This window comes from Cydia splendana, chromosome Z (assembly GCF_910591565.1).
Source record: "Cydia splendana chromosome Z, ilCydSple1.2, whole genome shotgun sequence".
Lineage (NCBI taxonomy): Eukaryota > Metazoa > Arthropoda > Insecta > Lepidoptera > Tortricidae > Cydia > Cydia splendana.
In genome coordinates, this window is record NC_085987.1 from 44,039,238 (window position 1) to 44,054,078 (window position 14,841).

General features: G+C 39.2%; 1 protein-coding gene and 1 long non-coding RNA gene across 2 annotated transcripts in view; one reads left to right on the plus strand and one right to left on the minus strand.

The window, feature by feature from the left end:
* Positions 1 to 14,841, minus strand: part of LOC134804157 (uncharacterized) — a 460,972-nt gene that overhangs the window by 385,170 nt on the left and 60,961 nt on the right. The gene's annotated exons all lie outside the window — the stretch shown is intronic.
* The window catches only part of LOC134804033 (dynein axonemal heavy chain 5), a 33,751-nt gene continuing 19,341 nt past the window's right edge, over positions 432 to 14,841 (plus strand). The window contains exons 1-12 of the mRNA XM_063776903.1: positions 432 to 594; positions 1,683 to 1,886; positions 5,402 to 5,630; positions 6,040 to 6,239; positions 9,890 to 9,985; positions 10,156 to 10,341; positions 10,554 to 10,813; positions 11,075 to 11,294; positions 12,486 to 12,685; positions 13,022 to 13,497; positions 13,732 to 13,943; positions 14,294 to 14,518. Coding sequence (XP_063632973.1) covers positions 469 to 594; positions 1,683 to 1,886; positions 5,402 to 5,630; positions 6,040 to 6,239; positions 9,890 to 9,985; positions 10,156 to 10,341; positions 10,554 to 10,813; positions 11,075 to 11,294; positions 12,486 to 12,685; positions 13,022 to 13,497; positions 13,732 to 13,943; positions 14,294 to 14,518 — 2,634 coding nt within the window. The 5' untranslated portion in view covers positions 432 to 468. The remainder of the gene's footprint in view (positions 595 to 1,682; positions 1,887 to 5,401; positions 5,631 to 6,039; positions 6,240 to 9,889; positions 9,986 to 10,155; positions 10,342 to 10,553; positions 10,814 to 11,074; positions 11,295 to 12,485; positions 12,686 to 13,021; positions 13,498 to 13,731; positions 13,944 to 14,293; positions 14,519 to 14,841) is intronic.

The window sequence follows — 14,841 nt, forward strand, 5'->3', positions numbered from 1 at the left end:
CGGCCACTCCAAGGGACGCAGCCATGCGGTAGAATGAGATAGCAATATCACTTGCTCCCTCTAACGCATAAATGCGTTCCTTGGAGTAGCCGGCGCTGGCCCATCGTGTAGAGGAGCCATTAGACATGACGTTCGCGCGCACTACAACATTGGAGCCGTGCACGCACACATCATACAAGCGGTGTGCCGTCCGTCTCTTATATTCATAAGGATTTGTATATTACACCGCGCACTTGCAGGCACAGAACAAGTAATCGTATTATCGTATTATCATGGTGCAGGTCTACGAGCACACGCCGATCAGATTTGCACAGGCCTTACTTAAATGGTTTATGGTTTAAAAAAAGTCAAAAGTAGTTGTTTCTTATCCACATAACATAAACAAATTGAGATGATTTTACTTCTAAAGTCGTTTAATATCCACCAGGACAACAGAAGAAGCCGCTGTTCCTCCTACACGCCGCGCTGATGATCCCCAACGTGTCAGTGAAGCCCACGCTAGAAGAGATCCAAGAAGTCCTGGTGCTGGCCGGGAAGCACATCTCCGGGCTTGCCAAGGGCGTGGCGCAGTGGACTGGCGGCAAGAGCTCCAGGGTATTTAGTCTCATCTTCAGGTTATAAATCTTAAGGTCTACAGAAAGGCGTGGAAGAAAGAAACATTTAGTATCAAGGATATAATAGTAATGCTCAAGGGTATTCAGAATAGCAATGCTCGTTGGTTATGGTCTATGACGGGCGAAAGAGAGGTACGGAAGAACAATATTGTTGTCCTAAAGTTAGGTAAAGATTTTGATGAATATTATCTTAGATTTGATTTCTGCCAAAGCTTGCTAAGGTAGCTGGCGCCCGCTTGGGGTTCGCTGGTTTTACAACGCAACTGCCCTCTGAGCTCCAACCTGGAAAACTTGGCCACATTGCGATAATCCATATTTCCTCTCGATGTTTTCCTTTAACCCTTCGACCCTAATACCTACCCGGGGTCTTCGTAGAGTTAAACCAAGAAAAGTCTGTAGCGATTTTGATAGCCTACGCAACGCAAGTGTTATTCTAAACGTCAAACTTCTATAAAATTATGATGTATAAATAACACTTGCACTGCGTGGGCTATCAAAATCACTGCAGACTTTTGGTCTAACTCTATCTTCTTGACTGACTGCGAACCGTCGATAGATAATGTAAAAATACACGTGTGGCCTTTGGCGTCATGTAATTAAAATTTTTAGGGCTGTGAGAGAAGGTGTGAAAAATGAATGAAGTCGCGTGTTTTTATTTGAGGGAAAATTATTCTTAAAGGTTATTTATGGTTAAAATTTTACCAACGTCGGACTCGGAAATACTTTATCAAAACATTTTTTTTTGCATGTTACCTAATAGACATCTATAGGATAAATCGTTCTTGGAACTATGTTTAAACAAGCAGTCTAATATATATATGTATCTGTTTCTCTTCCTTATGTTGTAATGTTAATTGTATTGTGTCGTCATACCACACACTGTGCTCGACTGTGTAACCGTCCGCTCACCCTTCTGTGCTTTCTATTCGTTTCGCTCACTCTATGTTGCTTCTCTTCCTCTTTATTTGCCTCTCCTTCCCTCGCGTCCGTGAGCAGGTTAGCTGGAAGAAGATAGCCGGACACCAGTCTAATCATCTTCTAGAGGTTGTGACGAAGCTTGACGAACAGGTTCAGTCGGTGGCAGGCGTGCTTCCGAAGTCGAAGATCCTGGATGCTGCGAAGCAGAGAAGGAAGAAGCATTATAGACTGGAGTCAGAGGAGAAGCCAACGTTCCCGCTGCAGCAGAAGAACTTTTACAACTATATCGTGGAGAATAAGGAGATTATCAAAACTTTGTCTTTACTCTCGACATGCACGCAGAATGTTAAAACGGTGAGCATAATTTTGTTGAGTTTGGGTTTTTCTGTAGCAGATATACCGCCCTTATAATACCCAATTAGCTAATAATCGTTTCTCTTAGTCTATCATTTGGACTTCTACATACATGTGTAAGCAAGATATAAAATATAAATTAACTAATTGAGGCTTGTAGTGCATTTATGATTAAGAGGGTTCGTATTTATGTGATACTTATGATAAGTATCAACTTTTAGAATCAACATATTTTGTTTCTCATTTATACCTATCGAGGTATTTTGAGCTATTTTTTTTTAGTTTTGCGTGTTCGTTCAATTTCAAAATCAACTACCTACTAAAGAAAACATTTGCCTTTATGAAATAAGTACAATCCAAAGGATATAACATTATAGCTAGTTTGTTAGTGCACGACACCTTGCACTTTGTGACTATGCGCTGAAACTTGGCACAGTTGATTCTTAGCTGGTCATGAGCAGATACAGACCGGGAGACCTCGAGAGCCACGTCTCATTTAGTGGGGGGGAGGGGGGGAAGTTCGACGCCGCCGCGCTTCACTTGGAGCAACATTTCTCTAAAACTATACCTATTAGGGAATGTAATATATCATTTTCGGATAAATTAAGGATGAGGAATCTAGTTTTGGAACAAAAACAATGCACTTTCTAACAAAAAAAAAAGCATAAAGTAGAAAAGACTAAAAAACGTATTTTTGATTTTTTCATAATTACCAATTTTTTTTAAAGTATACCAGGAATCTGAAAACATAAAATACAGTCGTAAAGCTACACTTATTACGTTTAAGAAAATATATAGTTTAATATACAAAACTGTTGATAAATGGGAGATAAAAAATAATATTAAGCATGGGCCAGAGTGATCTCAATACAAAATATTATGAATGTGGGAAAGTTACTTATAATTTGTTCTACAATCGTTTATTTTTTAATAATTTCGTAAATAACTCGTAAACGGTAGCCCACAGCAAAAAAATATCTTTTACGTAAATAATCTGTTTCAGATTTCTTATAAAATAAGTGCTACTTTTTTTCGCTAAGATCAATATTAAAAAAAATATTGAAGGGAGAAAATAAATACTAAGGTCCCCTTTTTTAGTCATTCGTAAATAACTCGTAAAGGATGGCCAATTGCAAAAAATATTTTAACACATGAATAATTAGCATAAAATTTCCTACAAAAAAGGTTATTCAAACTTTTTCGCTAGGATCAATATTTAAAAAGGGGACCTTAGAATTTATTTTCTCTCTTTAATATCGTTTTTAATATTGATCCTAGCGAAAAAGTTCGAATGACCTTTTTTGTAGGAAATTTTATGTAAATTATTCATGTACTAAAAATTGTTTTGCTATTCGCCTTCGTTTACGAGTTATTTACGAATGACTAAAAAAGGGGACCTAAGTATTTATTTTCTCCCTTCAATATTTTTTTTAATATTGATGGTACCGAAAAACAGTAGTACTTATTTTATAAGAAATCTGAAACAGATTATTTACGTAAAAGATATTTTTTTGCTGTGGGCTACCGTTTACGAGTTATTTACGAAAAACAAGAAAAATAAACGATTGTAGAACAAATTATAAGTAACTTTCCCACATTCATCATATTTTGTATTGAGATCACTCTGACCCACGCTTAATATTATTTTTTATCTCCCATTTATCAACAGTTTTGTATATTAAACTATATATTTTCTTAAACGTAATAAGTGTAGCTTTATGACTGTATTTTTTGTTTTCAGATTCCTGCTATACTTTAAAAAAAAATTGGTAATTATGAAAAAATCAAAAATACGTTTTTTAGTCTTTTCTACTTTATGCTTTTTTTTTGTTAGAAAGTTCATTGTTTTTGTTCCAAAACTAGATTCCTCATCCTTAATTTATCCGAAAATGATATATTACATTCCCTAATAGGTATAGTTTTAGAGAAATGTTGCTCCAAGTGAAGCGCGGCGGCGTCGAACTTCCCCCCCTCCCCCCACTAAATGAGACGTGGCTCTCGAGGTCTCCCGGTCTGTATCTGCTCAAGACCAGCTAAGAATCAACTGTGCCAAGTTTCAGCGCATAGTCTCAAAGTGCAAGGTCCCCATACAACGGTGTGCAGTAACAAAGCAGCTATTAATAGGACGTTTAACATTAATCTTTTAATCAATAAGTATAGTGTATTATGTAGCTACGTTTATCTACACACCATAATAGGTACCTATACACACCCGGAAATTTAGGTTTCTCAATTCACCACCAGATAGCAGCCTAGGACCTAGCCAGGTATTATTACGGTCTGCGTGGACATGCGCTTTGTGCTGTCATCGATTTACAATCCGCCATTACTTCATAACCAAAAACAACTTAAAGGGTTTCCAGTTTTTGTGGCAATTTAGTTGTTAAAAGTGAAATTATCTTACGGGTATTTAATTTTACTTTTTATTCCTAATTGGAGATTGTTTCATTGTTCATAATTTTGTGCAAAATGGTGTTATCAAATAGCTCCTCATGGTGTATGTGTCCTTGGTACTTTTTTCCAAGCCCGGTGTCAACTCCCTCGACCTCGTCGTAAAAAAGGATTTTTTGCGCATGTGCGGTGCAAGTAAACAAGTGCGAGTTAAGGGAAAAACATAACCTAAAATAATAACCTCTAGAACTACAATAGTTTTAGAATATTCTTGTTTATCATGAATCTAGGATAGCTATCCGAGGACGATGTCGTGGACAGGGCGAAGTGGAGAAGGTTAAGCAGGAAAGCTGACCCCGCCACCATGTGGGATGGATAGCTAGGAAGAGAGAGAGAGATCATGAATCTAGGATATACCTGGATCTGGCATGAGTGGTAGGGGTAACTGATAGAACGAGATAGTCTTATGTATCTTTCAGTAGGAGTAGCAGCGAAAGAGCTATTATTGTTTGTCCTTGTCACAGTCTCACATTTTATTTGTTCCCCACCTTTTTTTTAGTATGGATAATGGTGGGCAACAAATGAATTCGACTAATCACAGTGTCGCATTTGCGTATGTTTTGTCCCTCACGGAGGCACGCGCATACCACTTCTATACGATCCTACCTTCTATGTTGTTTATAGTATTATATTAGGGTTTTCGTAGGGTAGGGTTTTCGTTCTTTGAAGTTTGGCTTTAGTTTGCCCAGTTAGCCAACCTATGGGTGTCCAAGAAATCTAAGGTAGATTTTTATTATGTAATTAATTAATAAAGGTAATCTACCTTTGTAAATGATTAAGTGAAGCCAACCAAGAATATTATATTATAGTAGTACTAGAGTTAAATTCCATCTTTAGAAATCAGGTAACAGTTTAAGTACAGTTAGCAGCAGAAGTTGCTAAGCGCGCGTGGTGTTCAAAATGATCTTGACGCGACTTTATTATTAAGAGAATATGAGCGTGTCAAGCTAATTTTGAACACCTTGCCCGCTTAGCAACTTTTGCTGCTGACTGTACTTACTCGTGTTTGGTAATCAGGCTTATATAATTCACACACACACATTCACAGCCATATGACATTTCAGGAGCTCAACAATCTCGTAAAACGATGGCGCCCGTACCACTATCTCTGGAAGTGCGAGAAAACCCTCCGTCAACTCCTGGCTTGGAACCTGAACGATTTCGAGCTGGCGCTGAAGCGTCACAGCGAGCTGGAGGCCAAGCTGGCCACGGAGCCCGACGTGCTAGTCATCGGGAGCTGCCTCGCCGTGTCCACGGAGCGGCTCAAGCTTGGGCTCAGCACAGAGCTCAAAAGTAGGTTCTTGAAATGTGTTGGTGTGTCTACTGACACAGTCTCGTGTTCTTCCGTTAAAAGTTCCCAATTATGACACCAAACCCAAAAGCAGGAAAATCCATGTATTAAGTATACATTAAAATGATAGTGTTTTATGGAGCGCTATCAGATCCTGCAGATACTTTTAGGTATATTGGAAGACGTTTTCAAAAGTAGGTTCGACACGATACGACAGTGTTCTATGAAGTGCATGCTTTAGAAAAGACTAGAAAAAAGATAATAGAATTTTATTTGTACAAACAGTCAGCAGCAGAAGTATCTAAGTGGGTGGAGCATGCATAATGATCTGCACGCGCTCTTATTTTCTTTTAGCAAGAATGATTTTGAGAATTGAATTTAAGAAAAATGGCATAATAATTTGCTTTCCAGACGGCACACACCGGATCGGGCAAGCCATGCGCAAGAAGTACAAGCGAGAGATGGACTACGTGTACGCCATCATGAACGACCTTGAGCGTAAGCTGGAGCGACCAATCAGGGACCTGGATGATGTGAGGAGCGTAATGGAGACGCTGAAGAAGATTAGGGAGCAGGAGGTCGATATGGAGCTGAAGATCGACCCTGTTGAGGTAAACTCTGGTCACAACCTGATCTGTGATGATCGTGTCACAATCGTGTTTTAGCGTCCAATCATGCCCTTTTAGTGTACCGCCTCTTAAATATAATACTTCTATGGAATTGACTGAGCTGGCCAAAGGCCTGTTTGGATGTACCACGTCACACACCTGGCGGAAACTCACCCGGCGTCCAACACCTACTATGTACGTTGAAGTCTATTTGCCAAATGATAAATGTTACTTAATTTTAGAACCCAACCTCCTCCACCCACCCTCACCCTCATCTGCTGTTACATTATTAAAACATAACGCTCCAGAGTGTTGTGAAGACCTTCATTTTGAACATGTTTGTACCTCAGATGTAATAAAGGCGTTTAAATCAATTAATGTCAAAAAAACTAATGACCTCTGGGGATGCTGTCAAATCCTTAGTAGAAATTGTAGCGCCTGACTTGGTAGTTATATTTAACAACAGTGTTGATTGCGGCGAGTTTCCTGATCTAATGAAACATAGTAAAGTAATTCCTTTATTTAAATCTGGTAGCAGCTCTGACCCCACTAACTTTAGACCGATATCTGTGCTACCAACATTTAGCAAGATTTTTGAAAAATTAGTTCTTTCTCTTGATGATCTTGATTACGCCGATGACATCATGCTGATTTCGCCATCGTTAGCCCATCTTAAAGCGAAACTTGAGAGCCTTCAAGAGGAAGCTGAAGCCATGGGCCTGCGAATCAACCGACGGAAGACTGTCAACATGCGAGTAAAATCAGATTGTACGGATCCTTTATTGCTCAAAAACGATCGCCTTGAATCAGTCTCCAAGTTTGTATATCTCGGCAGTACACTAACATGTCGGGGAGGTGCAGACGAAGACGTCGAGAGCAGAATTAAGAAGGCAAAAGCTGCATTTGCTCAACAACAAGCCTGTCTGGGACTCAAACGTTCTCACTCGCCGAGTAAAAATTTCCCTCTTCGAATCCATCGTCAAGTCCGTGCTGCTCTTCTGCTGTGAGACGTGGAGAGTGACAAAAGGGCTGACACACAAGCTCAGCGTTTGTCAATAAGTCCCTCCGGTCGATCCTCCGCATATTCTGGCCGAAGACTATAAGAAATGAGGATTTGTGGAGTATGTGCCGACAACCTCCGATCGTCCAAGAAGTAGCGCTGCGGAAGTGGAGATGGATCGGTCATACCCTGCGAAGAGGATATACGAACAACGCCAGTATCGCGTTCGAGTGGCGGCCTCAGGGCGGGAAGCGAGCCCGCAAACGCCCTGTACACACCTGGAGGCGCAGCGTAGAGAACGAGCTGACAGCCGTAGGACTGAACTGGAACGAGGCCAAGACGGTTGCGCAAGACAGGAAGGCGTGGAAGGATCTTGTGGAGGCCCTATGCACCTCCGGGGTGCCCTAGGACAGACAACAACAACGACAACAGTTCTTTCTCAATTAGTACGACATTTTAACGTTAATAATTTGATGCATAATAAGCAGTTTGGTTTTACACGGGGTCACTCAACAACCGATGCTGGTGTTGAGCTAATTAAGCATATTTTCGATGCCTGGGAGGAGTCATGAGATGCTTTAGGTGTCTTCTGTGATTTATCTAAGGCCTTCGATTGTGTTTGTCATGAAACATTAATCAGGAAACTTCATTATTATGGAGTTAGAGGATCGGCACTGAATTTACTTAAGTCCTACTTAAATGGTAGAATACAAAGGGTCGATGTGAATGGACAGCGATCACCTGGGTCATTGGTCTCTATGGGTGTACCACAGGGGTCAATATTGGGGCCTTTCCTGTTCCTTATCTACATAAATGACTTGCCATTCCTTGTTAAGACCCACCATGATATAGTATTGTTTGCAGACGACACCTCACTTATTTTCAAAGTCAAACGACAGCAACAAGCTTACAATGATGTAAACAATGCTATTTCAAAAGTAGTAAATTGGTTCAATGTTAATAATTTATTGTTAAATGAGAAAATGACTAAATGTATTAAGTTTGTCACTAGTAGTAACGTAAGGCATGTGCCAACAAGTGTCATTGTGAAGGATGAGGAATTGGAATTAGTTGATAGTACAGTTTTTCTTGGTATAACTTTAGATTCTAAACTCCAGTGGGGTCCCCATATTGCTACTCTTTCGAATAGACTGAGCTCTGCAGCTTTTGCAGTTAGCAAAATCCGTCAGTTAACTGATGTGAAAACAGCTCGATTACTATATTTTAGTTACTTCCATAGCATTATGGCATATGGTATTTTACTGTGGGGCGGTGATTCAGAGATAAATACCATTTTTGTTCTACAGAAGAGGGCTATTCGAGCAATATACAAAATGAACCATAGAGACTCACTTAGAGATAAATTTAAGGAAATTGACATAATGACAGTGCACTGTCAATACATTTATGAGAATATTCTGTATGTACATAAAAATATTGTAAATTTTAGGAAAAATTGTGAAATTCATAATATTAATACTAGAAATAAACATAAGCTCGCAGTGCCCTTCACTCGGCTCCATAAAATTAAAAAATCATTCATGGGTAATTGTGTAAGATTTTATAAACTTCCAAACCATATAACTGAATTGTCTATTAATAAATTTAAGAATTATGTAAAGCGTAAACTTATTTCTAGGGCATGCTCCCGGGAATATGAGAACCGGGAATTCCCGGGAATTTTATAGTGTCTAAAGAACCGGTACTGAAGACCCGGTACCGGTACTTCTCGGTTCTCATCATATGACTATTTATTCCCATTTCAATAGTAGTAATGTTTTAGTACTTTAGCTCGGGACATTATATAACATTTAATAATGGTGCTATGAAACGGGGGACTCAATTAACCCGACAAACTAACCTAGTAAAGTAGACATTCGAGCAGGCAGGCCGTGCCGTCGTAGTGCTGAGTGCATCGACTACGCTACGGCTGGGCCGTGTGGCTCAGCCCAGGCGGAGGCAGTGTGCCGGTTAATTTGGTAAAATAGGTTGGAACGCCAATTAAGTGTTTGTTTACAATAAAATAAGTTATTTATTAATTCTTATGCAATTATTTATATGAAAATAATTCATTCATAAAGATTGTACGCTTAACACAAACAATTTCTTAAAAGTAATCAAAAGATGCCTTGCGAACCGGGAAGAACCGGGAATCCCGGTTCCGGCCATGCCCAGAACCGGGTAATGAAATTCTTGGTACCGGGACCGGTACTGCATGCCCTACTTATTTCTAAAGCTTATTATACCATACAGGACTACATGAATGATAATACAACCTGGGATTAATTGTTATTCGAAATGATTATTTATTTACCTATTAGGTATATTTGATTATTGATGAGGAAATGGATATTCCGATGTAATACTATCTACTTATTTTGTTACTTATGCTTTTTTTTGACATTTAGATTTTATTCTAGAAATTTTAGACTAGTATTTTTTTGTACAATATTTTTAATGTTTGACGATCCTTTTGTGAAATTCTTAGTGTTAAATTTGATATGTATAATAATCCAATTTTATTATGGAATAATATTAACACCAATAAATTGCTCTGATAATTAGATTAAGATTAATTACGATTCATAAGAGCTTGTTGCTAGGCCTACATGAATAAAGTATATTTTGATTTGATTTGAATTAAATATTTCAGGAAGCATTCAATGTGATAACCCGCTACGAGCTGCCGGTAAGCCAGGCCGACTTGGAACAGGTGGACAGCCTCCGATACACATGGCAGCAACTTCAGGTTCGATTATAACTGCATACTTATTAATTATTTTTTACTTCATGAAGTCATCCTTGGATGCTGTGGAATCTGTGGAGTACTTAATTTTAATTGCAAAAATTTTGCAAATGCATCGTTTTTCGAACAGCATGCATTATGCACTTTGCTTCACAAAATCAAATATATTCCAGGCCACCGCGCTAGCTGCCCACGTGCAGCTGCTCCAAATGCAGCCCCAATTTGAAGAGGACCTGAAAAACAATCTGGATAGGTTCAGAGAGGACAACGGGGAATATGTCCATGAGTACCGGCACGCTGGTCCTATGCAGTCGGGCCTGACGCCGCGCGAAGCGTCCGACAGGCTCATACTATTCCAGGTAAGGGCAATGACTAACAAGGAAAGATACCCAACTATCCGGTTGCGAGATAATTTGTTTTGATATTAGAGAGTAGTTTAAAACAAGAGAAACATATTTTTTAAGCTGCCCAATCTCAACCTATTTGGAGAAATTATCATCCAAAATACTGATAAGTGACTTGCAATGTGTTATGCTTCACAAATACTAAACCCAACCGCCGAACTTTCCAGAACCGCTTCGACGGCATGTGGCGTAAGCTGCAAACCTACCAAAACGGCGAAGAACTCTTCGGGCTCCCCCATACCGAGTATCCAGAACTGGCTCAGATCAGAAAAGAACTGAACCTTCTGCAAAAACTATACAAACTGTACAATGACGTCATTGACAGAGTCAGCAGTTACTACGATATACCTTGGGGCGAAGTCAATATAGAAGAAATCAACAATGAACTTATGGAGTTCCAGAATAGATGTCGCAAACTTCCTAAAGGGTGAGTGCAATAAGTACATAAATAAACGATCAAATGGAAATTGTAGTGTTTTTTCATTGCTGATTTTCTGGGAAGTAGTGGGTGCTTTCAAATATTTTTCAATGCGAATCACTATTAACAATTTAATTATAAAGTCCCAAGAGTTCTTAGTTCCAAAGTCCTCTGGCAAACGAAGTGTACCCAAATGATTTTGACAAATTAATTTTGTCTTCCCTAACCCTAAAATTTCCAACCTCATCAAGCTACCTTGTCTTTATCCAGTTTAAAAGAGTGGCCAGCCTTCTTCGCTCTAAAGAAAACCATAGACGATTTCAACGACATGTGCCCCCTGTTGGAGCTGATGGCAAACAAAGCTATGAAACCGAGGCACTGGCAGCGGATCATGGAGGTCACCAAATACATATTCGAGCTAGACAACGAGGATTTTTGTCTCAAGAACATATTGGAGGCTCCACTGTTGCCGAATAAAGAAGATATTGAGGTATTAATGAAAGATATGTTATAACGTTGCGATTCAAGGAAAATAGCCACAGTGCATTTTCTCTTCTTTTTGGGTAGGGATAATGCAGCCGTGGATCAAGTGTTTCTACTAAAATCTCATTCTGGTTTAAATAAATCAATAAATAAATATAGAAGCTTTGCTAATAAATATCAGTGTTCAAAAGTTTCAAGTTATTTTTAAAATACTTGCTGGATAACTATTGAGCTGAAAGGTTATTAAAGTACAGCTATAATGTAGTCGATGCTATGGTAACGATACGATGTTAGACAAGCAACAAGTACCTCTAACAATTTCTTACCAATACACAGTAATTTAAGAACTCTTAGCGAGGTGAGATATAGGTACAATGTTTATACTAGTATTGAAACCAACTAACAGAGCCATCTCTGTTTCTCGCAGGCAATTTGCTCTGAGCTTGCGCAAAGCAAACTTCAATTTTATTGCGCAAAACAGCTCAACAGGTTATGCACGTGGCAAATGTACTAGGAATTCATGAAAGGTTCAGAGGTAAACTGCAGGCAGAACGATCGCAAATATACGCATCAAACTAGATATTATTGTAGCTAGCTAGGTTACTGTGTCAGTATTATAAATATCGATACGGTTTATTGAATGAGCTTTAAATATTTATAGCACGTTTTAAACTAAAAACTACCAGGCTACCATATTTTTGCAGGGGTAAACTTGTAATTTACTACTGAATGAAACGAATATTGAACGAATGTGAATCCGCGAAACACAAAACTTACTTTTATGTTTGCAGTTAGCATAATACGAGTATTTTGCTAGTTGTTCCATATATTTTTCTTAATTCCTGTTTCGTTGCCCTTAAAGTACCTATACAAAACAACTGTATAAAGGTGCATGGGGATGGAGATAACTTCAAATGCGGCATAATTGTGAAAATTGCATATAGATATCTTATCTACTAAATTAGAAGCATATTGTTTTGTAGCAACAGGAGTGAAGATGCCTTGGTAAGCGCTGCAGTAGCTTAAGTGTTGCCAAAGTATGAGATGCTACTGGTTTGAAAAATTATCCCGCATGTGAAGTTACCTACCCCAATGCACCTTACAGTAAATGAAAACCTGCGGAGTATATCAGCAAAAACCAAACGCATTGGTAAAACTTTGGTAGAATGTTTTCTGACTTCGTATCCTATATTTACAGGATATCTGCATATCGGCGATGAAAGAAAAGGACATAGAAGCCAAGCTGCGTCAAGTAACTAACGAGTGGTCTATCCATGAGCTGACGTTCCAAACATTTAATAATCGTGGAGAGTTGCTCTTACGAGGTGATACTACAGCAGAGACCATAGGGCAGTTGGAGGACAGTCTCATGATCTTGGGCTCTTTGTTATCTAACCGGTAAATATCAGGCTACTTTTAGAAGGTAGCAAGTTTATACGTAAGTCGACGTTCCAAAAATTCGATATTCGCGGTGGCGAGCTTATACGTGAGGCGACGTTCCAAAAATTCGATAAAATCAGGAAGTTGCTACTACGAGGTGATACCATAGCTGACACTATAGGGCAACTGGATGACAGTCTCATGATCTTGGGTTATTTGCTGTCACATCGGTAAATATCTGCAGGTTAACTTTGTCTAAGAAGCTAAACTACGAAAGGTGTCTATTGGTTCGACTATTAGAAAATTTTTGAGTAAATACAAATAATAATAACCTAAATATTTATATCTTTTCAGCTACAACGCTCCATTCCGAAAACAGATTCAACAATGGCTTTACGACCTCCAAAACACCAACGAAATTCTCGAACGGTGGCTTCTCGTTCAAAACATGTGGGTATATCTCGAGGCAGTATTCGTCGGCGGTGACATCGCCAAGCAACTCCCCAAAGAAGCTAAACGCTTCTCTAAAATCGACAAATCATGGCAAAAGATCATGCAAAGAGCTCACGAAACACCTGGAGTTGTCTCTTGCTGCGTAGGAGACGATCTACTCAGACAATTACTACCACATCTGCAGGAACAGTTAGAGCTATGCCAGAAAAGTCTAAGCGGGTATTTAGAGAAGAAAAGGACGATGTTTCCTCGGTTCTTCTTTGTGTCGGATCCAGCGCTTTTGGAGATTCTTGGACAGGCGTCTGATTCGCATACGATACAGAATCATTTGCTGTCCATTTTTGATAATATTCGTTATGTGAAGTTTCATGATATTGGTGAGTAAAGCGATTTACGTCGTAGACCTCTAAATTGCCTAAATCCTGTTAAAAAAATGTATGTGCTAAAATGTTGTAGTTATAATACTGATACTACAGAGTGTAGTACCTCAATAATAGACATATCCACAAGCCTTTGTTCTTTGTATTTCAAATCTACTGGGGTTTTAAACGAAATATCACTTACCTACTACCTAAATATAACCGACACTAAGAAATTTCTTTCTATTTCAGAGTACAATAAAATGATCGCCATAGTTTCATCCGAAGGTGAAGAGATCAAACTAGAGCGTCCTGTCCGAGCCGAAGGCTCAGTGGAAACTTGGCTTACATCACTCCTCCAGTCAGCGCAGAGCAGTCTCCACTCCATCATCAGGACCTCCGTGTCCTTGATAAACGATCCTGGCTTCAATCTGCTGATGTTCCTTGATAAGATGCCGGCGCAGGTGAGCTCTTTGGTAATTCTGGTGGCCTGGTACTTAGTGATACAGTAAGCACCAGTAAGCGGGTGTTCAAAATGAACTAACTGTACACGCTCATATTCTCTCTGGTAATCAGATCAATTTGAATCTAGGACTTAAAATCATATGCTAATAATTATAATTCTCATTAACTCATGTGAGAAGAGGAGCCTCTACCTAGGTGTCTTCAAATTCCGGATACGGCTTGCTAGCCCGCGGAAAGACAGCAAAAGAACGAAAGCCCTGGCCGTGGCCCACGGGTCAAACCATTTGAAAACCCCTGCTCTGAATTAAACTATGATTTATTTTATTGAGTCTAACTGTGTGTCTTCCAGGTGGGCCTACTCGGCATCCAAATCATCTGGACTCGCGACGCCGAACTAGCCTTGGTGCAGGCCCGCCAAGACAAGAAGATAATGATGGAGACCAACAACAAGTTCCTCGAGCTACTCAATACACTCATCGATCAGACAACCAGGGATCTGCTGAAGATTGAGAGGATAAAGTTTGAGACGTTGATCACTATTCATGTTCATCAGAGGGATATATTTGATATGCTGGTGAGTATTGGAATTAATTTTTTAAAACGGAATTTTTTTTTTGCTATTGCTATACGAGCCTTCTAGGGACTAAAAAGGGGCAGTGCTAATACCTAAACGTCGTTATACATAATTAAATAATTTGATGACGGTGCTTCCACACTCGGTCACTAGCTACATCGGTGCTGAATTTGTTTATACGGATTTCTTGTTTTTCAAGATTCTGCCCTAAAAAGGCTTCTAGATTTCGTATATCGTCACCTTCCGTCTATTTTGTCAGGAATCTAACATATTTTCGTCATTAAAAAATATGGATATACTTCAATAGTTTCTAACTATATATA